The sequence below is a fragment of the Hypomesus transpacificus genome, chromosome 18 (assembly GCF_021917145.1).
Source record: "Hypomesus transpacificus isolate Combined female chromosome 18, fHypTra1, whole genome shotgun sequence".
Lineage (NCBI taxonomy): Eukaryota > Metazoa > Chordata > Actinopteri > Osmeriformes > Osmeridae > Hypomesus > Hypomesus transpacificus.
In genome coordinates, this window is record NC_061077.1 from 4,149,532 (window position 1) to 4,177,502 (window position 27,971).

Consider the following 27,971-nt stretch of genomic DNA (forward strand, 5'->3'; position numbering starts at 1 on the left):
TTAACCACATGGCAAATAATTTACCGACACGTTGTCCCCACACCCAGAAATAGCCTACATTTTGCATCTACAATGTAAAATGAGTTTTTCTTATAGTCTACAACAGAGCAAAATGCTTTAAAAAAATCATCTGTATCAGCGAATACATAATATGAAACACCAATCTGTAAAGAGAATGGTTCACCAATTAATAAATACACTTTACCGAATCTCCACTTTATATAGACCATTTTATGATTTACCTTTCCATCAGTATTACTTCAAAGACAAGATAAACCAAATTCCAAACATTCAATTTACCACATACATACTCCTGTATTAATCTTTGACAGATAACTACAAATAATAAATGAGAAATGTGCAAGAAAAGATATTGGATTCAACACCACAAGGACAGACCATATTAAAAAGGCCATCCTTGGACCATAGCCAATTAGCAATTTCATTGCGAAATTGTCTTAATCATGGCAGAAAACTGAGATAAATTCATATTACAGACTTTGGAATTTGAGGTGGTATAACTTTCCAAATCAATTAATCTATCAGAATTGCCTCAACAAACCCACTTCTGCAATTTTCTACACATCCTCACAACAAGCATTATGCAGTATGTTCTGTTGTCCAATAGCTGAAAAACAATTACCTCACGATAGGATACCAAACCATGTTTTAGGTCTAAAATGCTGTTTTGGCTTTAAATTAAATAACTACCATTATCGACTGAGCAAGTTTCCTTGTAATAAAGATGTTTTCCTTGTAATAAAGACATTTCTGACTGTTCACACTAAAGAGCGTCTACTAAATGACTAAATATAAGGAATATTTTGAATTATTTATTATATTTCGCAGGGGTTTTGGGGGCCCAGTAGTACAATGAGCCCAAAACGGAGTCACTAATGGAATGCAGCAAAACTGTTTTTGACCCTTTCTGATGCGTACAAACAGTAAGGATGACACATGGACGGTTCAAGCCAGCATGCTGTATGCATGCCCTCTAGCCAGTGTAAGATACATTTTCAAGACCTTTCATTTGAGTAAAAGGTGTGAGTTTTGGCATGCAGTGTTGATGTACATGCCTGCCTGCCTGCCCCATAGTAAATAATCAGTACTATCATTATTATTAACTCCACCATTTCCTCTTTTCAAAACATAGGGCAGGCACATTAAGAACAAGAAGGAATCTTAGCCAATTGAACAAATCATTCAGATTCCTAGTTAAGACATATGGTTCAAGTTCTCCTTCAATCACACTGCATAGTTATCTGCTGTACAAAACATTTACAAGTACTGGTTACCAAAGCAAAGGCATACATTTTCACTCGTAGGCTTGGCAATTTAGTTCTATTTTTAACTTCTTATCTCATTGGCAATATCTCTGAAAGGGGAATGTTCTGTTCTACCATTGTTTCCTTTGTAGAAAACCACCCTAGATGACTCACAAATGTACTTCATCACATCTATGATAATTAAGGCTGCTTGAGAAAACTGCATGTCATAGCTATGTCCATCCAAACAAGTAAAAAAGGAGGGTGGTTTGAGAGACACAGGACCCTGGAGAATCCTAAAACAACTATTAGCTTCCAATTAAGAGTCTAAAGACAGCACTTAAGGGTAAAAAGTCATGACAAAAAAGGTATAATAAATGCTTGTATCCTCACAACCTTATTCACTTCAAAATGTTTTTGTTGATATGAAGAAAGTAAAATTAAAAAACATTGCCAAAAGCCTTTCTTTAAGTATTTCTGTTTGTGATTTTTTGTGGACAAAGTAAACATTTTCAATTATGTTGCATTATAGTAAGATTAATTAAGATCTTTGAACCTTTCAGGGAACAGTGTCTTCCAATGTATCCCATAGAAAGGGGAAATTGTAGTTAGACATACAAGAATGGTGTAGATTAGAGCTGGTTGTTGAGTTAGAAAGAGGTTAGTGTTGTAGTGCTTTCAATGATGATGTATCAAAGCACAGCCAACCCCAGATCTCCACAGTAAGGTTAGAAACACCTAAACAAATATTCCCTATATCTATATTCTGATGACAGACCCAGACAAAATGTGCAAGACTTAAAGTTATGGCATCTCAAACCATGGATTTAAGTTTAAGTTCTACAAAAAGAGAAGACAAGTATGGCATGTGTCTCTTGAGGTAGGGTGCAGCTCGTCTTTTTCCATTACTTGGTTTTATGAGCCCATTTGAGGTCATCAGCCCTGGGTTTCTCTCCTGTCACACCTTGGATCAGATCCTCGAGGTTTCGCCAAAAGCCCAACTTCTCTAGTGGGTAGTTCAGCCAGCCTGAAAAAACAAATAAACATACTCCAAAACTGATAAACCCCAGAGAAACCAAACAGTTAAACAGCAATTACCTAACAAGTACCGGATTTTTCGGAAATAAAACCGTGGCTTGTACCCCAATTTGACAGTTTTCTTGTGGTTGTACGAGTTATATTTCGAAGCGGCATATAGCCCGGTTTTAGAACAAAAAAGTGGCTTCATCCCAAGACCTCTACAGACCGTGCAGCTAATTTAATGCTCAACACTGGAAAGGGGGCTTATGAAAGAGGAATTATTTACTGTGTCGTCTCAGTTACACTATCAGGGCTTGGAAATACATTGACTTGCTAAAGTAGGCAAATGGCTAGTAGAACATAACACTTCATAATCATTTCAGTAAATCAAACAGCTGCAAGACCCAGTTAAATGTTATATACAGCTAGCAAACCAACATTAGCTAGCATCGCTAACGACATTGGCTAATTCAACTTCGGTAGGCTATCCTCAGGATTTGCAAGCCATGTTAACTTGTACTATATCTAAAATAATTTTGCAGACATAACAATGGATTTTGCCACGCACATACTATCCACAACCAAAGTGTGTTACGGCATGCTGTAAGATCGCCTATAGCCTACTCGTGCATTGCTCGGTATCATTGTTCCCATATCAAGTGCGGCATATTTTTCAGTGCGGGTTAAAATATGATTTACAAACACAAAGCTCCCATTCTGGTGGGGTGCGGGTTATAGAAAATGTGGCTTGTTTCCCGAAAAATAGGGTGCTCAGTACCTACACAGTCTGCTGGCACTTACCTGTGGTAATGCAGAAGTATGTCTCATGGGGGGACACATGATGGACACGGTGGTGTTTACGTGGCAGAATGATATGACAGTTCTGTAGAAACACAACCCAACGTGGCAGCCCAAAGTATGTATGTGACCACTTGTGAATTTGGTTGGTCAAGGTCACAAAGATGGCCAGGGAAAACCAATAGCAGTACCAGGGGTAGATACGGTATACCTCCGCTACAAATGCAAGGAGACAGAGAAGAGGGGGGAGTCAAAAAACCTTCTGTTTAAATTACTCATCATAGTAACCCATTGTTGCTAATTAGTTACAATTATACATGAATAATTTGAATCTCACCAGGGGAAAGGGTAAGGAAGTTGAAGGCCATGTTTGCTAGAGGGACCAGCGTCAGCATGCAGTTGTCACCATTTGTCTCAATAAAGTCATGGCGAGTGATGGCTGTGGGGTCGATATGGTGCTCCCTAAATGGTCGGATAAAGGCCTGCGGAGGGGACATTTATGGTGCGATATCATGGGCACTAACGTCAGGGAAACTGTCACATCAAATATCTGACTGTAATAAGGAACTTTGTCTTACCTTTCCAAAGATAGGAAGGTCCACAGATCCCCAGGTATCAGCTCCCCAGTGGACTAGGCCAGAGGCAAAATCTGCAGTCAGTATGCCTGCCCCTGGTAGAGAGGGAGAAAACAAAAGTAATACAGTAAGGGTACAGACAGTAAAAGAAGGATACCTTAAACAATGCCGGGTGGCAGCTATGCTTACCAATTCCCAGGAGGATGTACCACATATGGCCCAGGTGAAAGTTAGCCAGGAGGTGAAAGAGGTTGAAGGCCATAAGAGACAAGCAGAGGACCACACTTACCCATTCTTGACACCTTTTTCCTGTAAACATATAAAATATGCAGTGGTTATTGAATTATGTGCAAAACACAAAAAATAGAAGATAGTAGACTGACACACAGGACAAAGATGACTGAATATGCCTTTACAACAGAGCTTTGGGAAATTACAGCAGCATACAACAATTATTCAGTTGGCCTACTTAGGCAGGCTGGTTAATATATCAGTACATCAAGAAAATATCTCATCTGAAATGTTGGATCTGACCTGTCATTTTGTTGACTATAGGCAACCAAAGCAGATATTTCATAGAATGTTTACTCAGTTTGAGTGTTAATATTGTAAACCAAAAAGACACTATTTCAACTTGGAATAGAATACTTGAGGTGTCTCCAAAGGCAGAACCAGATGTGTCAAGAGACAATAGTGTTTGGGATAGTAGTGAAGTCCAACAATATCAAGATGCATCAACCATACTTTAGACAAGGCTATTGTGCAATTCTACTTTACATTTGATTATATGCTGCATTTGACTACTCCTCATATTGAAGTACATAAATCTGCGCTGCAGACAAGGCTTGCATTGCTTAAACAGACCACCAGGATTATAATTGTTCATCTGTATGTACTGTAGTTAGGCAGCTGGGCCATAAATACCTGTCCGAGAAGACAAGCCTAGGGCAGATCCTTGCAGATATAGTGGGGGTTGTTTAGTAGCCACGTATGCAACCGAAAAGCCTAATTTTGCACCGAGATCTTGGGAATTTTTCTATAAGAAGTTGTATTTTTCAGGAAGAGAAAACAATAGTGGTTCTATAACATGTGTCACAGACCCCCTTAACCTACAGCATAGGCCTACAATAAAATTAGAGCTCAACTATTATCCAGATTGTACGCCAAGATTATACTGGAGACTGAGCTGACGTTCTTTGATCAATTTTGTTAACGTAACCTAAACAGGTATGCAAATGCCAGAATAAATATATTAAATACTCAGATACGAGTTAACAATGACAACAATTGCTTTTGTATACATTGAACCAGAGAATGTCTGAACTTTGAGCCTCTATGTTCAGACATTCTCTGGTTCCCATATCATAGCCAATCACTGTGTCCGAAACAAAGATGTGGGGCTTCCGTGCATCTTCATATGAGACATTCTCTGATATTGGTGTTTAATAACTTTCGAATATGTAAATATCGTTGTTTTTTGCCTTTAGGGTAGCACCCGTGAGCCCCCTCTGCCTTTCTGTCTGGCCGATACTACACTTCTCTGTCGTTCACTGTGTGCAGATTGTGTAGCTCACCCACAGTTGGTTAGCCAATTTAACCTCTGTTACAGAACTTCGTAAGTGTTACCTTGTAAAGTTTTCAATCGCACTCACTCATTGACATGGACACGTGTCGATTTGTAAAAGTATGGTTAAAATGTCACGTCAAGCGGTGGTTGCTTGGACCGGCGGTGCACATTCACGGATGACTTATGTTACTGCTAGCTAACAGTTAGCTCATGGTAGAGCGAACTATCGACTCGCTATATCAAGACAACTGACTCACCTGGCGAATACAGATTGGAAAGTTCGCGGGCACCTGCGTGTTGAGGGCCCCAGCGTAGAGCACCTCGGTCCAGTCCGTCAGATTTTATGGTTTGTGGTTTCTGTCCACACCCGTTTTCGCTTACCATACTCGCCATGATACACAGGTTCAACCCCCTTCGATCTCCACTCACATTCAGGAAACCAAACTGATATGTCAACTTCTCGCAGCAGAAAATTACATTGCTATTCCAAGCCAATCGCGTCTGTCTTTCCATCCAGAACCGCCAATTGGGGAGCTGGAAATATTTCCGTAATTACTCAAATAACCAATAAGACTGGAGAGAAAAAAAGACTGCATTATCTGACCCCACCCATGTGAGCCTAATCATTCTTGGACAAAAATCATAAACTGAATATGTGGATTGGTAGCCTACTTATAATTATGTCATAATAATTGAATTTAAAAGTCTGATTGGTGTCCGTCGTTATTTTGTATGAAACACTGATTTTATATAGCATTACTCTGGTCCCCGTCCATCTTGGCAATAGATTAATGGTGTTAAGAATCCCGCATCGGTGCATCCCGCGTCTTCACCTTGTTGCCTTGTGTGCCTGATACAATACCAGTTTCTTACTTGGCCCTCTATATTTCAGAGTCACTCTCAGAGGATGGTCAGTGTGGTTTGATGCTTTTCCCCTGACTTTTTGTGAGGTTTGATCAAAACAAAGTAAACATATACAATCAATCTTGAAATAGCCTAAATGTAGATAATAATCAAAGAACATAGCCTATTCCAAAATGGAAAAACTCAGTTTTTCCTTAAATAGGCTAATACCACAAGGTGGCAGTAGATGCCCATTTCCTCAAACTACAAACGCATGAGTCAAAAACTCAACTTATGTACTGTATTCATAACAAAATGACAAAATCGGGAGAACAAAGCAGAAAGTTGGCAACAACAAAAAAACCTCAGTTAAACGCATTCACTTTTTAATCTGAATAATGCAGATTCACGTAGCCTAGCCAATATTGCAAGAAAGCTACATTTTAACGTAGGCCTATATCGTTCATCCTTTGTAATCACTGGTAAAATCGAACTTACTGGTACACATGTTTATCAGTAATGTAGCCTAATCCATTTGAAAATGTCTATCCCTACTCTGTTCATGATCATGATCATGAAGCATGAAACTTCGCCCTTCCTTCTATGTCGCGCGTCACGCCTTCACAGCCTTATATAAACCCAAGCTCACACTGACAACTTGTTTGATTGAGGCGGCGTCGTATTGAGTCTTAAAAAAAAGCTACACATTTTCTCATACAGGCTTTCCAAAGTATTGAAATAGCAGCCTGACATTGTTTTGCTAAACAACTCAATTGTGTTATTTTCATTACAAAAGTCTAGTCTCGGGCTATTGCCCCTTGTTCTTGCAATCCGGCGGGTGTTAAGATCCATGGAAGTAGCCGGCATCTACGACGGGGACAGCTTTGCTTTCCAGAGAAACATCGGTCCCTACAACGACCGAATTCCCAGGCAGGTCTCTGACGGCTCGATGACGGAACTTGGCATCGCAGAGCACGAAAAAGCGATAGATTTTAGTGCTTACCTGGACCCAGCTTTGCATTATCAACAGCTGACAGCCCACCACGAATCTCAACAACAGCGGGGGACCGATATATTTGCAGATTTTCTGAACGAGGAGAGCAAGATAAAGAGAATTTCACCGTTACAAAACTACAGAAACCACCTAGGCGTATTAGAGAAGGACCGGGAATCAAGTCCTTGTGTCAACCCCAGGGAGACATACGTCCTAGGTTATCCCGAACTACAAGAGACGCGTGTGGACAGTGTGTTTAGCCCAGACCTCCCCGGCAACCACTACAAATCTAGAGAGAGAAACGAAACTTTTGAAGACACAAGAATGGACACGGGTTCGTCTGGGTTTGACATGAGGTCTTATCTTCATTATCAGTCGACTCCAAGTGGCAGTATTGGCAACATCTCCACTGCGTCCTCATCTTGTTCCAGTCCACCCGGCACACCTGGCCCGTCAGGTAAAGGCAGCCAGTCGCCTAACTCGCATAGTGGGAAATTATCTAATGGCAAGGGGAAAAAGCGACTGGACAAAGACAGTGAAGAATACAAGCAGAGGCGAGAGAGGAACAACCTTGCTGTGAGAAAGAGCAGAGATAAAGCCAAAATGCGCAATATGGAGACGCAACACAAAGTGCTGGAACTTGCTGCCGAGAATGAACGTTTGCAAAAGCGCGTGGAACAACTATCAAGAGAGCTTGCCACATTGCGCAATCTTCTTTCAGCAACTGGACAATGATGATTGTATGCTAAACTCACTTCATTGGAAGTAGAGCTACTTGAAGCCAATTTATCGAAGTGATGTTTCACGTAAGGAAAGGGTATTCAAGACTATTCATGTGAAAACAGACATTAAGTTTACAAGGCCACGGTTGCATTAATTGAGCAACCAGATCATGATTCCTGACAGGTCACCATCATGTCATGTTTTTCTCTGTCTTCATTTTTGTTATTATGCAGTATTTCGGTGCAGGTTTCACATTCCAAAACCTATTTGGTATTAGACATATTCTGTTATTTAAATATTATTCCCTTATCTGAGCAATGGCTGTCAAGGGAAGACTGCAGAGGTATGATGCAACTCTTTGTAATAGTATTGGCAATGAATGAAGTAATGCATTTACTGTCATATTAAAAAGGTACAGATGCTTTAATGGTATTCGTATTCTACGAAATTAAACAGATTTATACTTTCTTTATATCACCTCCAGTATCATTCTTTATTTGCTCGTAAACAGGTGGTAGCTCTTCGGATTACTTTGTCCGGTGCTCCTTTCATCTCGTGCACCTCTCATTTCCCCAGACTACACAGACATGATTTTAAAATAACACATGTACAATTCAATTTTAGATTGTTTTAGGTTTATAGATGTTCAGGTAAAAGTGCAAAGTCACTTCCTTTTATTCTAACAGTGGGGCGGCTCATCTGAATTTAGTCAATCATTTACAAACAACATTGAAAAATATTTTTCATTTATAAATTTCCATATAAACTGTCAAAGCCGATGCTGTGGGACATTTGTTATACATGCATTCCTAAACTGTGGTAAAAATAAATACTTAAATGTATCCTTTTGTATCCAACTGAAAAGTAAGAACATTATCTTGAGCACACACCTCTGTCAACAGTCTAGTGGGTCCACTGACCCAGAGAGGGGTTCAAGGTTGTAGAGTTTAATCAGCAACCAAACCCCAACATGCCACAATTCAGCTTAAATCACAGATCGTTTTAAATGGGAAAATAACTGATAATGTATGACGTTAGTTTAAAACACTGACAAATACATTTTCCCATCTTATTTACAAACATTTGAAAATAGTTCCTCCACGCATTTTAATCATAGTCTGTTCATGAAACGTCCCACATAGAGCCACCTCAACAAATCTATGAGAATAGCTAATTTGGGCAGATCATTTTTAAGTAAAGCGGGAGAGAACCTATTTAGGATGTCTTTATGAGAGAGAAATACTTCATGGCAATACATATCGTGCACTTCAATGGATAAACCTGGAATTATGTTTTTTACATAGTCAGCACTTCCCAGGGCTGTAGTACATACTCTCACAAATTCATAACACTCTTCCTGCAGATTATTTCTTAATACTTAACTTAATGGATATCACAGTTGATATTGCTCAACATCTTCCTGTTTCAATGCATCATTGAAATGAAAATACAACACCCAACATGATTCCAGAAGAACAGCAAAATATCCATTAACAGTTTCACCAATAGTTTCCAACACCCGCCCTTTCCCCTTTCAATGTCATTAGTTTTTGAAAACTCAAATTCAAATAGATTTATTTTAATTAACACACATACATGCCATGCATACAAGCAAACATGTCCTTGTCGATATTGGGCCTTTCCAACACTGAGTGAAGAAATGTGTTTTTCAACCAATATTATCATTCTTGCACATAGGGGGTCAAACATTTAGTTTTTATGAACCAATAAAGTAGATTAACTATGTGGAGACTCCTCCCGGAGCTGTGTAAAACTCCTTGTGCTGTGTCTGGCTTTAGACACAGGAGGGGGAATTTCCCACTCAGAATGTCCTTTTTTTCTGGAAAGATAAGCCCAACCCCTTTTTTTCTCATTTTACCGTCAACGGGGCAGTGCCTGTCCGTAAACTCTAAATTGCATCATACCTCCTGCAGGTCAACTGCCCTTCTAAACAAAAAAACTCTCATAGTGTAATACAAACAGAGCACCCGCTTTTTACTACAAAGTCTGAAATGACCTTGTTTCTTGAACATGTTCAGCTCCACACTTTAGTATTAAGAATACATCTGGAAATTGTGTCATTTCTATAAATCAAATTTGCAGTTTGTGTTGAGAAAAAGTATAAAGTACTATTTCTACATTACAATCTGCAAGGTCACACAAATCAGAGTAACATTAACTCCCTTTTGAAAGAAAAATGGATCCCGGATTTCCGTAACACAGGGCTAACGGGAACCCAGACCTCCTGAGCTACCGTAAGGGGCTGAAGACTATTCAGGGTTAGAGCTAACCCAGATTTCAACATCTTATTCACTTCTCCTATTTTACTGTGGACGACAAGCATCTCTGACGTGCACCAAGGACTTGTGGTAACTGCAGAGCCAGTATGGATTTGTGAAACTAGATTCTTGCATAAGTACCACATTTCTGGTGGAGAGGGGCCAATAGGTGTCAACATGGTAGGGTTCACTCTTAGGGTTAGCAGGTAACAGCCATAAAGTGATTTTGTTTTACATTTTCCCTTCATGAACTGCATGATATTCAAAAAATACATGACTTCACATTTACCTTTTAAATACTACAAACCAACCAACGTACCACATAAAACACCCTTCTTCTAAATTCTGAAAGATACCTATAGCCCCCTGTTTCTTTTGACAAAACAAATCAATTTGATTAGTTACAATATCAGAAGGGTCAGTTCTCGCTTATTACTTTTATAGCATCAGAGTCATATTGGTCTACAATGACCTAAGGATTAGCATCCATCCTAGACTGAATTCAAATTCAAGCCTATTTTAGATGTTTTTTTATTCTCAATATTCATTTCAACGTATCCATTGCCATGTCATGCAATACAAAATACGAGCTTCAAACTGTTTCACATACACATGAAGGGCCACAGATCAGAAAGGGTTTTCATGTTGATTTGGCCTACTCATGATTGTATTCATTTAGAAAGTGAACACTATTCTCTGTTCCTCTATAAACTCCTTGAAAACTTCCTAGATTACCAGAGCCAAGGTCTCGCTTTTGTCTTTTTCACTTACTTAAAAATTATTTACATGAAGAAATTATGGCCAAATGGATGAGATCCAGATATCTGAACATCCAAAGTAATAATGGTAAACGTCTGCAAGTCAAAACAATTAAATCAGTATTCATATGTTTAAAATGAACTGTCATTTTAAAAACAGTAATACAGTGTGCATTACAGTTTCACGGTAGCCTCACATAAATGCTAGCTAAAGGCAACTTAGCTATGCCACCTCAATTTGTTTCCTTTCATAGGACTCACTTAATATCTGCCACAGGTGAGTCATGTAGTTAGGTGACCCAACTGGAATGGGCGTGGTGGCTACTGAGTGAGATGAAACTTCCCACCTCAACCATAACGTGACTATTCTTATTTCCACTTAAAACTTCTAACTTTCACTTGATTTCAGTAAGGCACATACTGTATCTTGCTACTGTATTTACATGTCAGTAGGCAGATACAAATGATCAGGTAGGTATGGATGTTAAATGGATGTCTTAAATCTAAAGCTATTGCACAATCACAAATCACTTCCTGCACCACTACTAGGGAGTACATGTTTGCATATTAGGATCAAGCATATATGAAAAACCACAGAACAAAACTGGTGTTGTTTTGTAGATTACTTGAGGAGGTCGTCAGTAAGCTTTGTTTACATGTGGGATACATCTCATTGTCAACGTCATCAGTCCATGTTTGATCAGTAGTAGGCCAGAGGAAGGAAGTTGCGCTGAAGAACATACCGTGGGGGAAACACCGGCTCAGGGGACACAAGTAACGGTAGGAGACCTACTTGATGGTGATGGTGCATCTAAGACAACAGCAACCAATACAGGAACAGGAACGACTGCTCATGTCACAACAATCGTCACCAGATTCACCAACGTCTGCTGTGGTGGAGGGACTAATATCTTAGTACTTTTCCATTTGACTGTGTAGCACACTGATCTCCAGTATTGAAACATGATATCAACAATGGAAAACGAAATAAGGATAAACATTTGCTTTACACTTTAATGCTAGATAATTAAGCAATATTTTCATAATCATGTCTAATATATATTTATCATGAATTCTTTCCTATTTCTTCTGGTTAAGGAGGGATATGAAGCAACTTGAGAGAATTGGATACACCTACAGTTCATCCACTGTGCATCAGCTGTTGGTGAGCTGGTGAGTCAGTATTGATCATCTGAATGTTCTCAGACATTGGAATTTCCAGAACTGTACTTGACTCTCAGAAAATAATCCACATCTGAAAGGGAGGTCTTATTGCCAAGAATCCTTCCCTGTCTCTCTAGGTTGACTGGCCATTAGGAAGTTCCAGGTTAATGACTAAACCCTGGACATACATTGTAAAAGCTTGCAGAAAAGAGTTGATGCCTTTTTAGAAAGTTCTGAAACTGAAGTTACAGATTCAGACCAAAACTAAGCAAAGCACATGGTAGACTGAAAAATTAAGTACTTCATAGAAAATGTATAGATTATTTCTGTTCCTTCATCATCATTATCATCATCATCATCATGAACACAAAACATGATGAAAGCCAAAACTACAACACTTGTGCAGACCCCAGAGTGTACCAAATAAAAGTACTATAGCTTTAAGATCACTTCCTGTGTTTGCCCAGCCACGCCTTGAGTACTTTTCCCAATGCCGATCGTTGCAGCCTGTTCTATCTAGTCCCCTGACGTCAGTTGCATCCGCGTGGCTGGGAGTGCTATTACTCACTCTAGTTGCATTCCTTTGCAGCATGTACCAGTGCCTACTTCCCCCTCTCTCCAAAACAGTTTCCCAAACAGGAAATCCGGGATGTTGCCAAATGACTTGTACCAACATTGTGGTTTACCAATTTTTCACTTGCTGGTCTGATACTATACAATCACACGTGCCTGATTTCATGCAGCACTTATGACCGACAACTGACTTTTACTGTCAATAAAGAGACACACTATAGGCCTTCCAAACTACCCCTCTAAAATATTGCCCTGGATCTCTCCTGTTCCAGCTGAGATGTATGTCCTTGAGTGGATGAAAACCCCCCCAAAATGCTAGCACATGGAACATAAAAAAAAATAAAAGTACGAGTAACGTGATTATATATATAAAAAGGATGGTTTGTGGAATTGCGAACCAGGTGCTATTAACCTGAACCAGGCTATGCTGTGATAGCAAGTCAAATAGAGCCCTCTTGTGGTGGATTTATGAAGGACAAATACAATTGAACGGAAATTCTAAACCTTTTTAAATTCGTCCTGAAGTTATTTCTGTTAATCTGTAAAGTCATAACATATGAAATGCAAGTAGTCACTCTCCTGCATATGACCCTAGCCAAGAAATGGAACATAAATGTCCCTGGTGGCCAGGATATGGGAAAGCACTTGGCCCCTGGGCAACACGGATGTGACTGACCACTGCTCCTAGCTGCCCTTGGAGGAGGGACACAGGATGGGATAAAAGCAGAGACCAATTTCTCCAGTGGACGCCTGGGCAGGCTTGTTCCGCCACTCCCTGCACGCGAGTGCCTGTGTGGGATGAGTAAAGGATTCTTCTTTATGAGAATCAGAAACATAGACCAGCAATAAATGAGATAATTTTATTACCCCATATATTGTTCAGAATTCAGACTGAATACGAAGTTGTATACTTTGTATCAGTTCTAAAAACCAGAACAAATCAGCAGTACAATTTTATTAAAAAAAGGAGTACATTGATGGATGTAAATAAAAAAGACAAATGGTTGTTGAGCTGAGCATGAGTACAGAAAAACAGAAGTGACTGGGTAGACACATGGTTCCCAGGCACGGTGACTTCGTCGCTCACTGACACACAAAAAATAAATCAGCATACATTGAAACCTGATTTGAAAACATCAAGAGGGTGTCCATAGGTTGGACCTCATACATTCTAAATAAAGGTACAGCCATTGGACTCAAAAAGCAGTTTCTATGAGCCACTAAGGTAAACTGAATGCTGCTAGCAGCTTAACTAATCTCATTTCATGACAAACCTGTTTATTCATTCACCACTGCAGGATGTCTAAGTGAAAAAGCAATCATACAAAATAACATAGCCAGCTCAGGCCCATTCCATAACATTTATGATGGACCATTCCTACAGTGTTTAAATCCCTGCGCTGGTGTTTGACTTTTTGGTTGAGATCCCCGTCCCTCTGTTCCAACAGGCAGGATGGATTCAGCATTCATCAAGTGCGAATTTAAAGGGGTATCATACTGATAAGTATTTGTATTGCTGGCAAAAGAAGAGTACTCTGTGTCCTCGTTGGCTAAGCTGGCATTTTTGTGCGTAAATGCAGCCTTCCATTTGATAACAACTACACAACACTCATCTGCTGCATTCCCCTCAGGCTTACACATTCACTTTCTCTGAGCAAGAAAAGTCGCAGCACTTTTCATGTTAGAGCAAAAAAGTTGCGCACGATGAACATTATCACGTAATCTTGTAGGTTTGACAACTTCAAGAGTCAATGGAAGACTCCTTTACAACTGACGTAACTGATTTGTGAAATAGCAGTGGCTGGAGCCGATTGTGAAACACAAAGTCTGAATGCTGGGTCTCAAACATAATAGCCCATGAAATACAGTGAATGTGCACCTTCCATTCACAGCTCATCTCAAAGTAAACTCTCCTGTGTAAATGTCAAGTTTGGAAACAAAAATGTGTGGGGAGAGGGGGAATTACTAGGAAGAGATTTAGAATACATTTCACATTTGACTTAATTATAAGCTTGAATATTGTCTACTTAGAAGCAGTACAAATCAAGCATCAGTAAAAAGCTCAAATATATTCTGGCTAGGCAATCAGTTTTACCATACACTCAAATGCACGCACATCCTTACACACACACACACTAAGTGCGCCTCATGTAGATTAAGCCCAAATGCCCACTGGGGTTTGCGGTGGGGAGCCTAAGGCCCAACAATGGCCCACTGCATGCACTGCTCATCTTGTGGAGGGGAAATAACCTCCCATTTACTCCCTCCAACCAGCTTCAGCTTACTCCTGGGTATAATACTGCCCCATCTTCAGGAGAGCAATTAAGCTTCTGAAGTGTGGTTGTTTTCCACAACTTACGCCTACCACCAGGATGGCCACAAATTAAGTTCTGTAAGTCTTAAGAGGGAAAAAATATCTAATGTCCAGGGGTGTAATTATGTGAGAAGCCTATGGACATACTAGCAAGGGCTGAAATGGAAGAACACAAATGAGTTTTGTTTGGTACATAAATGGAGGTGGCATGTGTGTATGGTGGACTGTGGTTCACAGAACACAGGATCAGACTCACACACCTTACTTTACTGCCTGTGATAAAGAAAAAACATTTACTGACTCAATTTTCTTTCTTTTTTAAATCAACATGTGTATTTTGGGGTGTGACACCTGAAAATGTAGGCCCTGAGCATACAAACTGACAGTTTGAGGATGTGTTGCGGTGGGTGAAAAGGGAAGGGCTACCCCTTACTCTGACTCCAACACACCACCTACACTGATTTTGTAAATAAAACAATTGAGCCTGAATCTGCTGAAGTCCAAACAAACCACCCGCCAGCAGAGTAAGCCCATAGGCAAATGGGGCCAGCTGGACAGGCTGATTCACCCTGCGAAAACAGTGAAGAGAAAGGGAGGAACAAGAGAGGGAGGAAGGAAAGACATCAGTGGAAACAGGCTCGATAACAGACATAAGCACCCAGGGCCAATGCCGTGCACAAGCAAACATTGGCCAACAGAGGGGTCCAAGTCCCCTTTGGAGAGCTGTCGCCTGCTTGCTCTGCAGCCTGGGTCAACTTCTGCCTTTCTATCTCATACTGCCGCTGAGGTTTGGGTGGAGCTTTGGAGGCTTCTTCTTTGCTTCCCACCAGTCCATCAGGCTGGTCGAAGGGGTCAGTGGGGGGCTGAGGAGCAGCAATATCAACACCAGTCCTCCTCCGGACCTCTGGCTCTGGTGGGGCACTGCAGACAGGTGCATTCACAAGAGTGATTGGGGGATTTACGACATAAAATATATTTGATATGCAGTTCAGATGTTTTTTGCCTGCAAACTTGTTTCAGGTTTGGTCTGTAACAGATTTTCCACATTCCAAGATGGTTACCTGCGAGTGTGAACATCATTCTGTGCAACAATCAATTGAACGTCAGTTGGAGGAAAGAAGGAGAGGCGCTCAGGTGTGCCGTTTTGAGAGTCTCTTTGAGGAGGAGGAGGTGGAGGTGGTGTGAGCTCAGGCGGGAAATCCTCCTCATTTGACAGCTCTTTCCACGACTCCTAAACGTAAACATATGTGAATGGTATGGACATTTAAAGGCTTTACGAAAAAAATATCTAGGGCCTTCCTTCTTCAATAAAAATGGGTCTCTATTCATAAGATTTGCTTGCCAGAAGTATCTGCAAGATGTTCCTTGTGAAACAATCTGAGTTACCTGCAAAGATGTGTCTCCCATGATGCACTTGGCACCTTCAATAACAGCGAGGTAGGAAAAGCGGAGTTGGTCCGCTGTCTGAATCAGACCCATCCGATAACGTCTCATCTCCAGCAGGATGTCACGAATGCGCACAGTTGATGGGTCCTTGCGAATGGACATCTGGGTTGAGTTGAAAATAAAAGTTACAATTAACTCATTGACTTGATTAAATCATCTTGTAAAGCATCATGTAAACCATTATACTCCCCCAACAGGACACTTTCAGTAGAAACTACTGTGCTGTGCTGTACTGACCAGTAAGAGGCAGGTGTCTACCAAGCAGAAGGTTCCGGAACGGCCAATCCCAGCACTGCAGTGCACCACCACGGGCCCCTGGTCAGAGTTGAGACATCCAGACTCCCGCACTTTGAACAGGAAGTTGAGGAAGGAGGCAGGAGACTCAGGTACTCCAAAGTCAGGCCAGGTGGTGTAGTGAAAATGTAAAATCTCTCTAGTTTCCTGAGTCTGTAAAGGTAGGAGAGCAAATATACATTGACATAATCTGATATGAAAGCCCAAAAAACACTTCAAGAACCCTAAAACCCAGAGGGCAGAGCACAACCAGAAAACAGATATCTTACCAACATATTTTCCAGCTCGAGCTGACGAACAGTGTAGTAGGATTTTATGTCCTCTGAAACCAGTGTTAGCTTGAAATGGGTGTCATCAAAAATAGCTTCCTTCTCCTCTCTAGGTGGCCAATACTGTGCACACTTCACCTATTAAACATTGAGTTTGAAAGTTACAATTTTCTCAACACACTTGAAGATCAGTTCACACTTATTGACCACACACGTATTCATGGTAAATGTACAAGCAGCAGCAAAAGTCCTGACATGCACATGGTATTGTGCAACTTTCTCACGGCAAACAGAGCACGTCTGATAGTGACAAGGTGTGTACAGTAGGCCACATACCATATTCAATGGGGGGCTGACTTACCGATCCTTTTTCTATGACACGGTTCAACATCACCACACCTCGGGTTCTCTGCTCCCACACCATTTCCCAGAAGTGACCACAAGTGTTTGGAAGGGGTCCCTGAAGGGAGAAGATAAATGTGAATTTATGAAACAACATGAAATAAATAAATCCAGATATGATTTTGAGCTCAAATTCCAAAACATGTATTCTTCTTTAAGGGACAAACAAATGTGTTATCCAAACTCCCCCCTCAGTCCTAGAACTAACCTGAGTGAGAATGTAGCTTCTCTGTGCCTCCTCTACAGATATCAGGCTTGCATTTATGTAGTCATTCATACCCAGTTGCAGGCGGATTCTGCTGTGATCAACTACAGAGAAAAAATTACTTTAGAATACGAAAATGTGTTCATGGCTTTGTCATTCCTGATATCCCTCGGGACTCCAGATTAAACGTAGTTCTGTCACGGCCCAGAGTACGTGAGAGCAGCACAGCTGCACACGACATGACAAGTCTGTCTTTGGTTGAAACACAGAAGTATTTGTTCCTGATCCGTTTTTTCTGATCCACACCATTGAACATAAAAAACTATTTTACATAAATAAAAATAAAAAAAGAGACAGTGATACCTGCAAAGAAGTTAAACTCTTCACAATGTATCAATTTAGTACTGCTTGTATCACTTTCAACCAGGAAACCCAAGCTACACATCAATACCACCCATAGTGACTTGTGACCGGCCTGCATAAAGTGTTTGCTTTAGGTTCACTTTTTGCATTCTTGTGAAAAGAGGAAACCACCCTTTAGACGTTTCTCGTTAACATAACTTCTTGAATACAACAGTAAAGAGCATTTTGACTTACTAATGTAATTTTGAGAAATCATAGTTTGAACAAAAGCACTTACCAAGAATAACAAATGAAAACTATTTTGGCCTACATATTTATCAATAACAACTGTCTGACTAGAATCATAATCAGAATGGGCTTTATGTAGCTAAAATGTAGCTATCTTTATATGGGTGCATGACATTGCTTGTAAAAGGGGCTGTAAGATAGATGATCAGATAACATTGGATTCATTCACTAAGGGATACACAAATAGTTTGTCTACATTCTACATTGTAAGAAACAGATGACAAAGTTTGGTCTGTATCAAGTAGCTTACAGTATATCACAGGGACTATGCAACACTCATCACAGGTGTCAAAAGCTTTTCTACTGGGTACATGAGCAGTCTTTTCTTAAACAAATTGATTACATAATGTACCAGAGAACACAACTTACATGGGCTGACATCTCTGTAGCGATTCCGAGTTTTGTTTTCAGGTAATTTGGCAAGTTTGCATGGCAGTTCACTTGATTGCTGACGTATTTCCTATGAAGATGAAAACAATTGTTTATATTATAAACGTTTTGCGCACATGGTATTACCATCTGATGGATCTTTCACTGCTCTCATTAGAACACCAACTGTGACTGGAACCTCAATTAGACATGCTCTATCAGCAAATCCGGTGACATAGCTGGCAATATTGCTAAATAAATCGCTGTACACACAAAAATGGTTTGCTGAACTGAACTCAGAAGTGGTTTAGTAAATTATTATTGTATACATTTTCCTTCCGTTCTTCCTAATCAATGGGTCCTAATCAATGGGATTTAAAGTTGTATGGTTATAAATGGAATACAATGTGTGAAATGGAGGAAATTATAAATGAATTAAATGTGACAATACATACTACAGTAAAGTAACACCAAAAGAAGTCACAGCACAATGCTACGATGAACGGAAACAACCTATTTAGCTTTAGGCTACATTAGGACAGCTATAGGAGGCACCGGCAGACATGATCGGATAGCTGCGTGGAGGATGATGTTATCAACTAAGCTAAAATCGGAACTTGACAGCTAGGGCATGTTATCTATTGTCCCAACAATAATGTAGAGGATAAGTAATGAAAGGAATGATAATACGTTTATGTTTAAAATGTATGGAAGGTTTGTGATTAACCAAATAAGACACACACAACTTATAAAAAGTCCACCTTCCTTTACCAAGAAAAACCTTTTTACTCGCTACCTGGTAAATGGCGTTCCAACTCCCTGGTTCATCGATCTCCCGAAACTCAGCTTCCATTGCTGTGCTGCTGCCACCCGTTCTTCCGACGATCAATGAAATCAACGTTAAGCTTTAGCAAATTTGACACAAACTGTGTCTTGGAAACCAGACAACTCTATGGGCGGATTCGGCGCTATTTTTTATTTTTCGGTACTGTAGCTTCATAGATTACTAGTAATGTTGTCGCTCGGCCTCGTCTAACCGGAAACACGCCGTACGCTCCTCCCCCACCTAAGCACAACTGTCCTTGGGTGGCTCTAATCCCCGCCCTCATTTTTTGACATTGGCTGCTCCATTTGTACATACTTCTTTTTATTACTTTTTTACTCGTTGCAGTTCTTCAGTATTGCAGCATTAACCACTCATGTAATTGTAGATTTGACCCGGATGACTAGAAAAAGGCTAATAATGGGTGCTCTGTAGTGTAGGCAACTCACCACTGTGAACGTCACCATCTAAGATCCTAATGTACAAAAATGTACACATAGGCTACACTGAAGGTTATTGTTTACTGTCTGGCCCTACCACATCCCAATTTAAAATGTTGTTGTGGAAACCCACCAGGCACTATTCCCGGCATCTCCACAATATACTATGTGCATTAGCCATTGTTATACATTGACAGTAAAATTACAGACACGTATTTCGCCGGCGAGTCCAGAAACATAAACCGAGGTTACCCAGAGCTGACTTATTATTATTCTAGCGAATGAAATTAAATGATAGTTTACATTGAATACATGTGTTCTACAGTGTACACTGTATACGTGATTTTTGTGCTGGTTGATTACTAGATATAATTTTCTCATACTATCGATATGACCTGCTTTGGTGCCTAGGCGTCAATTACGTGCGCGCACGTAAAGTGACGTAACTTGCTCGCTAGGTAAATTAGCTGGTTTGTTGTGTTTTTAAACGTTTCCTGCTGATGCTAGCTAGCGTAGCTAATAGTCAGGTAGCTAGCTAGCCATAGTTATGCATTTGGCCATTATAGAAGCTAGTGTTAGATGAACGTATTGTCTCCTTATCGCAAACCTTAATAGATTTTCCAGTAAGCATTCGAGAGGGGCTTGTCATACGGCTTTCATGTATCTTCCTTGCCTGTCCACAAATGGCTAAACTACAATACCGTGTCAGTTAGCTAGCAAGTAGCTTACTAGCATCCTGCACTAGTCTGTAACCACCTGTCTTAGCTGACCAAGTGGTGAGTACTGGTTATCAAGTCAATAATACTACTAGCAGCAGTTGACATTTTCTGAATTGTAAGCCATTCTGTGGCTAGCCTACTGACTATCTCCTAACGCTGAACTCCTACGTACTAGTATCGTGTGCTCAAAGTAGCTAGCTGTACAATGAAAGTGTTGTGTTTGGCTGGCAAAACAATAATCACAGACGGTCATTTTTCAGCATCATACAAATAAAGCTGTCTCTTTGTGCTTTTAACAGAAACTGCAGTCAATAGGGGTTCTTCTGATACTTCTAAGGCACTCGTCATGGCTCCCAAAGATATCATGACCAACTCCCATGCCAAGTCTATCCTTAATGCCATGAATGCACTTCGAAAAAGCAACACACTCTGCGACATCACATTGAGGGTGGAAAATACTGACTTTCCAGCTCATCGCATTGTTCTGGCCGCCTGCAGTGACTACTTTTGTGCCATGTTTACAAGCGAGGTCAGTGTAACGGTGTTCAATAGGGCCTATTGAATAAGATGTCAGTAGGAGCTAAATCTTTTTTTGCGTTTTGGACGTCCATGGACGTCCATAGACTGACGGCGATGGCTGCTGATCTTTGCATGGATGGACGGACGGCGATGCTGTTCAGAGTGCCGTCCATAGAGGGAGCATATATTTTGGACGGCGTCATAGCCGTCCATATGGACGGCGATGCTGTTCAGAGTGCCGTCCATAGAGGGAGCATATATTTTGGACGGCGATGGATTAGCAGGGACGTCCCTCGTGCCGTCCACAGAGGGAGCAGATATTTTGGACGGCGTCATAGCCGGACGGCGATGCTGTTCAGAGTGCCGTCCATAGAGGGAGCATATATTTTGGACGGCGATGGATTGAATGTTTAGCAGGCTGTTGAGCTAACAGAACTGCCGAAGGCTACCATAGCATGTAGCTAGCTACATTAACTTTGGATGACGCAATCTTTTGTCAAGTTAATTTGTATGAATTGCATGTTAGTGCAATATTTTTGCCTTTATTCTGTTTTTTTACATAATCAGCAGTATGATCTCATGACAATATAGACTTGAAAAACAATATGTTATGGTTTGGGTTTGCCTATAGGCTACATATATTTTAATTATTTCGAGAATTGTTAATAAAGACTCATTTAAAATGTTAAAATTTGGAGTGTTAGGCCCATAGGCTATTACGTTTTGCATTTGTCTCCGCTCAAAGTGGTTCGTGCGCAACATTGGAGCTACTGACTGGTGGCTCCAAATCCACCCATAAAACACTTTAAACTGACGGCTTAAAAGACCTAAAGGGCAATGTATTTCATAGGGTCATAACACAATGTTAAAATCTTAATTGAGTTTTTATTAACAATTCTCGAAATAATTAAAATATATGTAGCCTATATCTAGGCAAACCCTAACCATAACATATTGTTTTTCAAGGCTGTATTGTCATGAGATTCTATTGTTGATTGGCCTACTTTTGTATGTTAAAAATAAAATAAAGGCGTAAATATATAGCCTTCACTTAAATGCAATTCATACAAAATAACGTGACAAAACTTATTGAGTCATCCACGGTTGCTGTAGCTACATTCATGGTAGCCTTTGACGGCTTTGGTTTGGCTCAACACATCGTATTGTGTTTTGCATTGGTCTCCGCTCCAAGCGAGTGTTTGTTGTTTTGCGTTTGTCTCCGTGCGCAAAGTTCGTGCGCAAGATTGGAGCTACTGACTGGTGGCTTCAAATCCACCCATAAAACACTTTAAACTGACGGTTTAAAAGACCTAAATGGCAATGTATTTCATAGGGTCATAACACAATGTTAACATTTTAAATGAGTCTTTATTAACAATTCTCGAAATAATTAAAATATATGCAGGCCTAGCCTATATCTAGGCAAACCCAAACCATAACATAGGCATATTGTTTTTCAAGTCTATATTGTCATGAGATTATACTGATGATTATGTAAAGGCCCTAAATGGCATTGTATTTCTTAGGGTCATAACACAATGTTAACATTTTAAATGAGTCTTTATTAACAATTCTCGAAATAATTAAAATATATGTAGCATATAGGCAAACCCAAACCATAACATATTGTTTTTCAAGTCTATATTGTCATGAGATCATACTGCTGATTATGTAAAAAAACAGAATAAAGGCGTAAATATTGCACTAACATGCAATTCATACAAATTAACTTGACAAAAGATTGAGTCATCCAAAGTTAATGTAGCTAGCTACATGCTATGGTAGCCTTCGGCAGTTCTGTTAGCTCAACAGCCTGCTAAACATTCAATTCATCGCCGTCCAAAATATATGCTCCCTCTATGGACGGCACTCTGAACAGCATCGCCGTCCGTATGGACGGCTATGACGCCGTCCAAAATATCTGCTCCCTCTATGGACGGCACGAGGGACGTCCCTGCTAATCCATCGCCGTCCAAAATATATGCTCCCTCTATGGACGGCACTCTGAACAGCATCGCCGTCCGTCCATCCATGCAAAGATCAGCAGCCATCGCCGTCAGTCTATGGACGTCCATATGGACGTCCAAAACGCAAAAAAAGATTTAGCTGCCTCTCTAAGATGTTCAAAAACCTCGAGAACCTAATTAAGGTGCATACAATTTTGGACCCCCCCCCCCACCCCATACACACACACTCTCAATGATAGATAACAAGATGCTAAATGCAGCCATAGTCATATGGCCAAACAGGGACTGGTAAGGAATTACAGGATTATTCACGTGAGTCCCAACAATAGCCAGATCAGAATTGATGTATTTGCCATTTACCTCACCTACCTTGTATTTATATGCAGCCCAGTTGACCTAGCATATCTTTCTTTCTTAATGTTTGTGCCTGTCTAAGAACCATCAGGTGAGCATATCTTTTTACTGACCAAACTGTCTACAGTCATTAGTTCCACACTTGTATGCTTAACAGTTATACCTTTTTAATACAGTTTAGCAAGGTTTGCGATTTTTTTCAAATAGTTTTCTTTTCATAAATGTTTGTATTTAAATTTTATTTAGCCTTAAATGTCTCTGTTGTGATTCTGCAGCTGTCTGAGAAGGGGAAATCCTTTGTGGACATTCAGGGCCTGACTGGATCAACCATGGAGATCTTGCTGGACTTTGTCTACACTGAAACAGTTCTGGTCACAGTGGAGAACGTACAGGAACTGCTTCCTGCTGCTTGTTTGCTTCAGCTCAAAGGTAAACGGGAGAATTTCCTGGTCAGCCCTGCACACTGTTAGAACCAACTACCAGTGCCAAAATTGGCAAAAGTGGCATGGCCAATAGGCATGACAATCATTGTCTGAGTTGACCGTAATATTATAGATATGGGTATGGATTCTGTACAGCCCAATATATGATACATTGTGTACACATACAAATGTGTGGATGTATCTTTGTTTCCCTTAGGAGTGAAAAGAGCATGTTGTGAATTTCTGGATAGTCAGCTTGACCCTTCAAACTGTCTGGGTATTCGGGACTTTGCCGAGACACACAATTGCCTTGACTTGATGCAGGCAGCTGAGCTTTTCTCCCAAAAGCACTTTCCTGAGGTCGTTCAACACGAAGAGTTCATGCTGCTCTGCCAATCAGAAGTCGAGAAGCTTGTGAAATGTGATGAAATCCAGGTAGGCTTAAGAAGGATATGGGAGGAGGGGTCTGGGGAAAGGTTTGCCCTTTTTAACCTGCCGGATGAACAATATCTGCATATAAAATGTTGTGCAATGTTCAATAAAGTCTGTAACAAACTATTCAGGTTTGGTTGACATAATGTTTCAAAGTATCCTTAAAAACACACTTGGGAAGTAAAGATGCAAGTGCAGGCCTGCTTTCATCTCAGTTAATACTGGAGGGGGGGGGGGGGGGGGGGGAGGCAATGCCTGTCTTCTGTGCGGATTTGTGTGACTATAAAATTATGATAAAGGAAACTTGATTTAAGTATGCCTTTGTGCATAGGAAATTCCTGTCTCTAACCACACACCTTGTTTTGTGAAAACATGGTTATAATTATGTGATGATTTATAGATCCCTAACCCATTCAACAAAAACTTGCCTGTTATTTTTTTTTTTTTTTTCAGTTCTAGCTATGCATGATAATCATACTGTAGTCGAGACACCTTTCCCCTCAGAACATTCAAAGTAATAAAATGAATAGCGTCCTCAGTTGTCAGTGATTTTGATAAATTGTGAATTCCTTTTGAGTTGGCTAAATGCTCTGTCTGTTTCTGTTACTAGGTAGATTCTGAGGAACCGGTATTTGAGGCAGTCTTGAATTGGGTCAAACACAACAGGAAAGAGAGAGAGCCGTATCTCCCGGACATGCTTGAGTTTGTGCGAATGCCTCTGCTGACCCCCCGCTACATTACAGATGTCATTGATTCTGAGGTGAGGCAGACCACACACTCCCTCATGTAGGCTATTCCCACTTGACTTTCATGAACACCACTCCCTCATGATGGATGTCTTTCTAGATAATACATCAAGTGGCAAGCATAGGATTAACTTTTATAACTACTTTAATCTATTGAGTCGCCCAAAATGTAGTTATATGTTTTGACATGTTCCAGCCACTCATTCGATGCAGTCTTCCGTGTCGAGACCTAGTAGATGAAGCAAAGAAGTTCCACCTAAGGCCAGAACTTAGGAGCGAGATGCAAGGCCCACGAACCCAAGCACGATTAGGTACAATCTTCTCATTCAAGTGCAATACTGCTACATTGTCTTTTTCACAATATACTTGCTTCTTTGTGGAAGGTAACTTACTGTTAATCCCTTTAGGTGCCAAAGAGGTTCTGTTAGTTATAGGTGGATTTGGCAGTCAACAGTCTCCTATAGATATTGTGGAGAAGTATGACCCTAAAACTCAGGAGTGGAGCTTTCTACCTGTGAGTAATATCGTTTTGGTTTGTGGTAAGACTTCTTACTTAACTGTACAAAATGTAAAACAATGTGTATAAAGTGCAGTATTATAAGTGCAAATGGCAGATTGGTTACTTTGGCTAATGTTAACTAATCCAAGGTTTATTATTTCAGAACATTGCTCGTAAAAGACGTTACGTTGCCACTGTGTCCCTCAATGACCGTGTGTATGTAATTGGAGGCTATGACGGTCGGTCGAGACTCAGTTCGGTGGAGTGCTTGGATTACACCGCTGATGAGGACGGTGTCTGGTACACTGTTGCTACCATGAACGTTCGCCGTGGCCTAGCTGGCGCCACCACACTCGGAGGTGAGGGACCTTTTCGGACTGACAGCTTGTACTTCTAAAGGTGCTACCATGATGGTCTTTCCATTGTCTTAGCTTTTTATTTGATTTTAATAATTAACAATTTTTAGCATTTGTGTGGGGGGGCTTTGTTGCTGTACAGACATGATCTATGTTGCCGGAGGTTTTGATGGAAGCCGGCGTCACACCAGTATGGAGCGCTACGACCCAAACATTGACCAGTGGAGTATGCTTGGGGATATGCAGACAGCCAGGGAAGGTGCCGGGCTGGTGGTGGCCAGTGGATTGATTTACTGCCTAGGTAGGTAAAGGTGCTTTATATCAGTTTAGTGTATATCCGTTTGAATTGGCTTTAAGGGTCCCATTTACTTTCTCTGTTGTAAAAATCGGTTTTCTTTGTTCACAGGAGGATATGACGGGTTGAATATACTCAACTCAGTTGAGCGATATGATCCACATACAGGGCACTGGACCAATGTCACCCCCATGGCTACTAAACGCTCAGGTCGGTATTCTGAGAATGGCTACTGAAATTTGCCATCTGGTTAGAACTTAGAACCTAGTCTGAAGATCTGGTCTTTGTTGCAGGTGCTGGAGTAGCCTTGCTCAATGACCACATCTATGTGGTAGGTGGCTTTGATGGAACTGCTCATCTAGACTCTGTGGAGGTGTATAACATAAGAACAGATTATTGGACAACAGTTGCCAGTATGACTACTCCCCGGTGTTATGTAGGGGCTACTGTTCTCCGTGGACGGTTATATGCCATAGCTGGGTAAGCATGCATGCCAAACATTATACCTATTAGTCCTTGATGTGATTTAAAAAAAAGAAAACACGGCACATCTTCTCTCTTTTACTTGTTTAGATATGACGGGAACTCCCTCCTCAGCAGCATCGAGTGTTACGACCCAGTGATAGACACCTGGGAAGTAGTCACCTCCATGGCAACTCAGCGTTGTGATGCTGGAGTCTGTGTCCTCAGAGAAAAGTAATTTTCATCATGATCAGCATCACAGAGGAGTTAAGCGACAATGACGTGCCACTGTTGAGGTGGCTATTCATGTCCCACTACCACTAAGCAATGGAAAAAGTCATTGTAGGTCTGAATGTGACATGGGCTGTCTCAAAAACTCATCATTGCAGATTCATCAGACTTTCATACTTGAAAGTGTACACCCTTACCAAGAGTGTGCAGCAGAGATGAACAACTATGTGCAAAAGACTCTTATTTGTTGATGCCTCCAAGAAACCAATACCACTTGCATGACTCTTTGGTGATACATGTTGCTGTGGTTACCCGTGAGAATTACATTTTGATGTCTTTAAAGTGCAATACATTTATACTTCTTGAAAGAAAGGAACAACAGCAGAAATTAACAGGTGACTCCTGCTGCTAAATGCCTTATGCCCCTGTGGCCCCCATATAATATAACATCCATGTTGCCTCTCATTTGGACTAAAACGATTGTTATCATGACATCAAGTACTGTATAATCAATAAGCATTTGCCAGATAATTAAATTGTCAGTGTCCTTTTGTAGTTTTTGTAATTCTGTATGAAGAGCTTTTAGTAACAAATCAAATGAAGATGTTTTCTTCATCTTTATTGTTTTCAATGTAGAGATACAAGTATGACATTTTAAGCACTACACATTTGCATTGTTGACTATGCTGTACAATTCTTGTTCTCAGTCCTCTCAAGTAGGCATACAGTTAAAAAAAAAAAAAAAATCGTGTATGTGTGTTATGCATGCAGTTATCCCCAATGGTTTCCTTTGTACACGTGCCTAACATGTATGTAGACGAGATATGGTAGTTCACCGTCGTATCATTTTCTTTGACTCGAAAGTGAATAAACAAGTCTGTCATACTTTCATTTTTATCCTTGTTTTGAAGTGATTATAGTCGATCATTATCTCTTGGTTTTTTTTCCATTGGTATGAATTACCTAGTTGGGCAAGACAAGTTAATACATATGCAGCCGTGTACAGTATTGCTGTTCAGTATTATCTTACTGCTGTAAGTACCTAACCTAGCTTTTTCCTCGACCATGGGTACTGTCAAGTACAGGTATTTAAGTTTACCGGTCAGCATCAAATATATTTAATATCAAGTTATGCATTATCTGGAAAAAGAGACATCAATTGTACTTCATTGCGCAGGACTTGTGGTCGACAGGGGA

The 27,971-nt window shown here is 40.5% G+C and overlaps 4 protein-coding genes and 1 long non-coding RNA gene across 7 annotated transcripts; 3 read left to right on the top strand and 2 right to left on the bottom strand.

Moving 5' to 3' along the window:
- Positions 1 to 213: 213 nt before the first annotated feature.
- Positions 214 to 5,706, bottom strand: peds1 (plasmanylethanolamine desaturase 1). Its single transcript, XM_047039792.1, has 6 exons — positions 5,483 to 5,706; positions 3,848 to 3,967; positions 3,662 to 3,753; positions 3,421 to 3,565; positions 3,087 to 3,299; positions 214 to 2,292 (listed from the first exon to the last, which is right to left on the bottom strand). The coding sequence occupies exons 1-6, from the start codon at positions 5,616 to 5,618 to the stop codon at positions 2,171 to 2,173; spliced, it is 828 nt and encodes a 275-aa protein (XP_046895748.1). The 5' UTR covers positions 5,619 to 5,706; the 3' UTR covers positions 214 to 2,170.
- A 1,008-nt stretch (positions 5,707 to 6,714) lies between these two features.
- Positions 6,715 to 8,257, top strand: cebpb (CCAAT enhancer binding protein beta). The gene has a single exon (XM_047039852.1). It carries the CDS (start codon positions 6,919 to 6,921, stop codon positions 7,795 to 7,797), a length of 879 nt encoding a protein of 292 aa, XP_046895808.1. The 5' UTR covers positions 6,715 to 6,918; the 3' UTR covers positions 7,798 to 8,257.
- A 3,110-nt stretch (positions 8,258 to 11,367) lies between these two features.
- Positions 11,368 to 16,600, top strand: LOC124480492. Its single transcript, XR_006957550.1, has 3 exons — positions 11,368 to 11,602; positions 11,921 to 11,995; positions 16,517 to 16,600. It is a non-coding gene; the product is annotated as an uncharacterized LOC124480492 (long non-coding RNA).
- On the bottom strand, positions 13,406 to 19,575 carry LOC124480490 (tyrosine-protein phosphatase non-receptor type 1-like). Its single transcript, XM_047039851.1, has 9 exons — positions 19,306 to 19,575; positions 18,510 to 18,600; positions 17,493 to 17,593; positions 17,244 to 17,342; positions 16,883 to 17,020; positions 16,557 to 16,766; positions 16,260 to 16,421; positions 15,935 to 16,104; positions 13,406 to 15,794 (listed from the first exon to the last, which is right to left on the bottom strand). The coding sequence occupies exons 1-9, from the start codon at positions 19,360 to 19,362 to the stop codon at positions 15,497 to 15,499; spliced, it is 1,326 nt and encodes a 441-aa protein (XP_046895807.1). The 5' UTR covers positions 19,363 to 19,575; the 3' UTR covers positions 13,406 to 15,496.
- A 617-nt stretch (positions 19,576 to 20,192) lies between these two features.
- LOC124480487 (kelch-like protein 12) lies at positions 20,193 to 27,657 on the top strand. Of its 3 annotated transcripts, XM_047039847.1 has the most exons (13): positions 20,193 to 20,548; positions 20,791 to 21,020; positions 23,414 to 23,422; positions 23,607 to 23,760; positions 23,971 to 24,188; positions 24,796 to 24,945; positions 25,128 to 25,242; positions 25,339 to 25,445; positions 25,594 to 25,789; positions 25,929 to 26,087; positions 26,193 to 26,291; positions 26,375 to 26,561; positions 26,655 to 27,657. In XM_047039847.1, the coding sequence occupies exons 2-13, from the start codon at positions 20,838 to 20,840 to the stop codon at positions 26,779 to 26,781; spliced, it is 1,704 nt and encodes a 567-aa protein (XP_046895803.1). In that variant the 5' UTR covers positions 20,193 to 20,548; positions 20,791 to 20,837; the 3' UTR covers positions 26,782 to 27,657. The 3 variants fall into 3 exon arrangements, with proteins under 3 accessions (XP_046895803.1, XP_046895804.1, XP_046895805.1); XM_047039848.1 differs by lacking the exon at positions 23,414 to 23,422 and having other exon boundaries at positions 20,194 to 20,548; positions 26,655 to 27,656; XM_047039849.1 differs by lacking the exons at positions 20,193 to 20,548; positions 20,791 to 21,020 and adding an exon at positions 23,080 to 23,159 and having other exon boundaries at positions 26,655 to 27,656.
- Positions 27,658 to 27,971: the final 314 nt, after the last annotated feature.

Coding starts and splice junctions, on each gene's coding strand:
- peds1 (XM_047039792.1), bottom strand. CDS start 5,618: ATGGCGAGTATGGTAAGCGAAAACGGGTGTGGACAGAAACCACAAACC. Junction 3,754..3,847: donor GTACATCCTCCTGGGAATTG/GTAAGCATAGCT, acceptor CCTCTCTACCAG/GGGCAGGCATACTGACTGCA. Junction 3,566..3,661: donor ACCTTCCTATCTTTGGAAAG/GTAAGACAAAGT, acceptor TCCCCTCCGCAG/GCCTTTATCCGACCATTTAG.
- cebpb (XM_047039852.1), top strand. CDS start 6,919: ATGGAAGTAGCCGGCATCTACGACGGGGACAGCTTTGCTTTCCAGAGA.
- LOC124480490 (XM_047039851.1), bottom strand. CDS start 19,362: ATGGAAGCTGAGTTTCGGGAGATCGATGAACCAGGGAGTTGGAACGCC. Junction 16,422..16,556: donor TAGACACCTGCCTCTTACTG/GTCAGTACAGCA, acceptor AACTCAACCCAG/ATGTCCATTCGCAAGGACCC. Junction 15,795..15,934: donor AATGATGTTCACACTCGCAG/GTAACCATCTTG, acceptor ACCTGTCTGCAG/TGCCCCACCAGAGCCAGAGG.
- LOC124480487 (XM_047039847.1), top strand. CDS start 20,838: ATGGCTCCCAAAGATATCATGACCAACTCCCATGCCAAGTCTATCCTT. Junction 26,088..26,192: donor TGGATTGATTTACTGCCTAG/GTAGGTAAAGGT, acceptor CTTTGTTCACAG/GAGGATATGACGGGTTGAAT. Junction 26,562..26,654: donor CGGTTATATGCCATAGCTGG/GTAAGCATGCAT, acceptor TTACTTGTTTAG/ATATGACGGGAACTCCCTCC.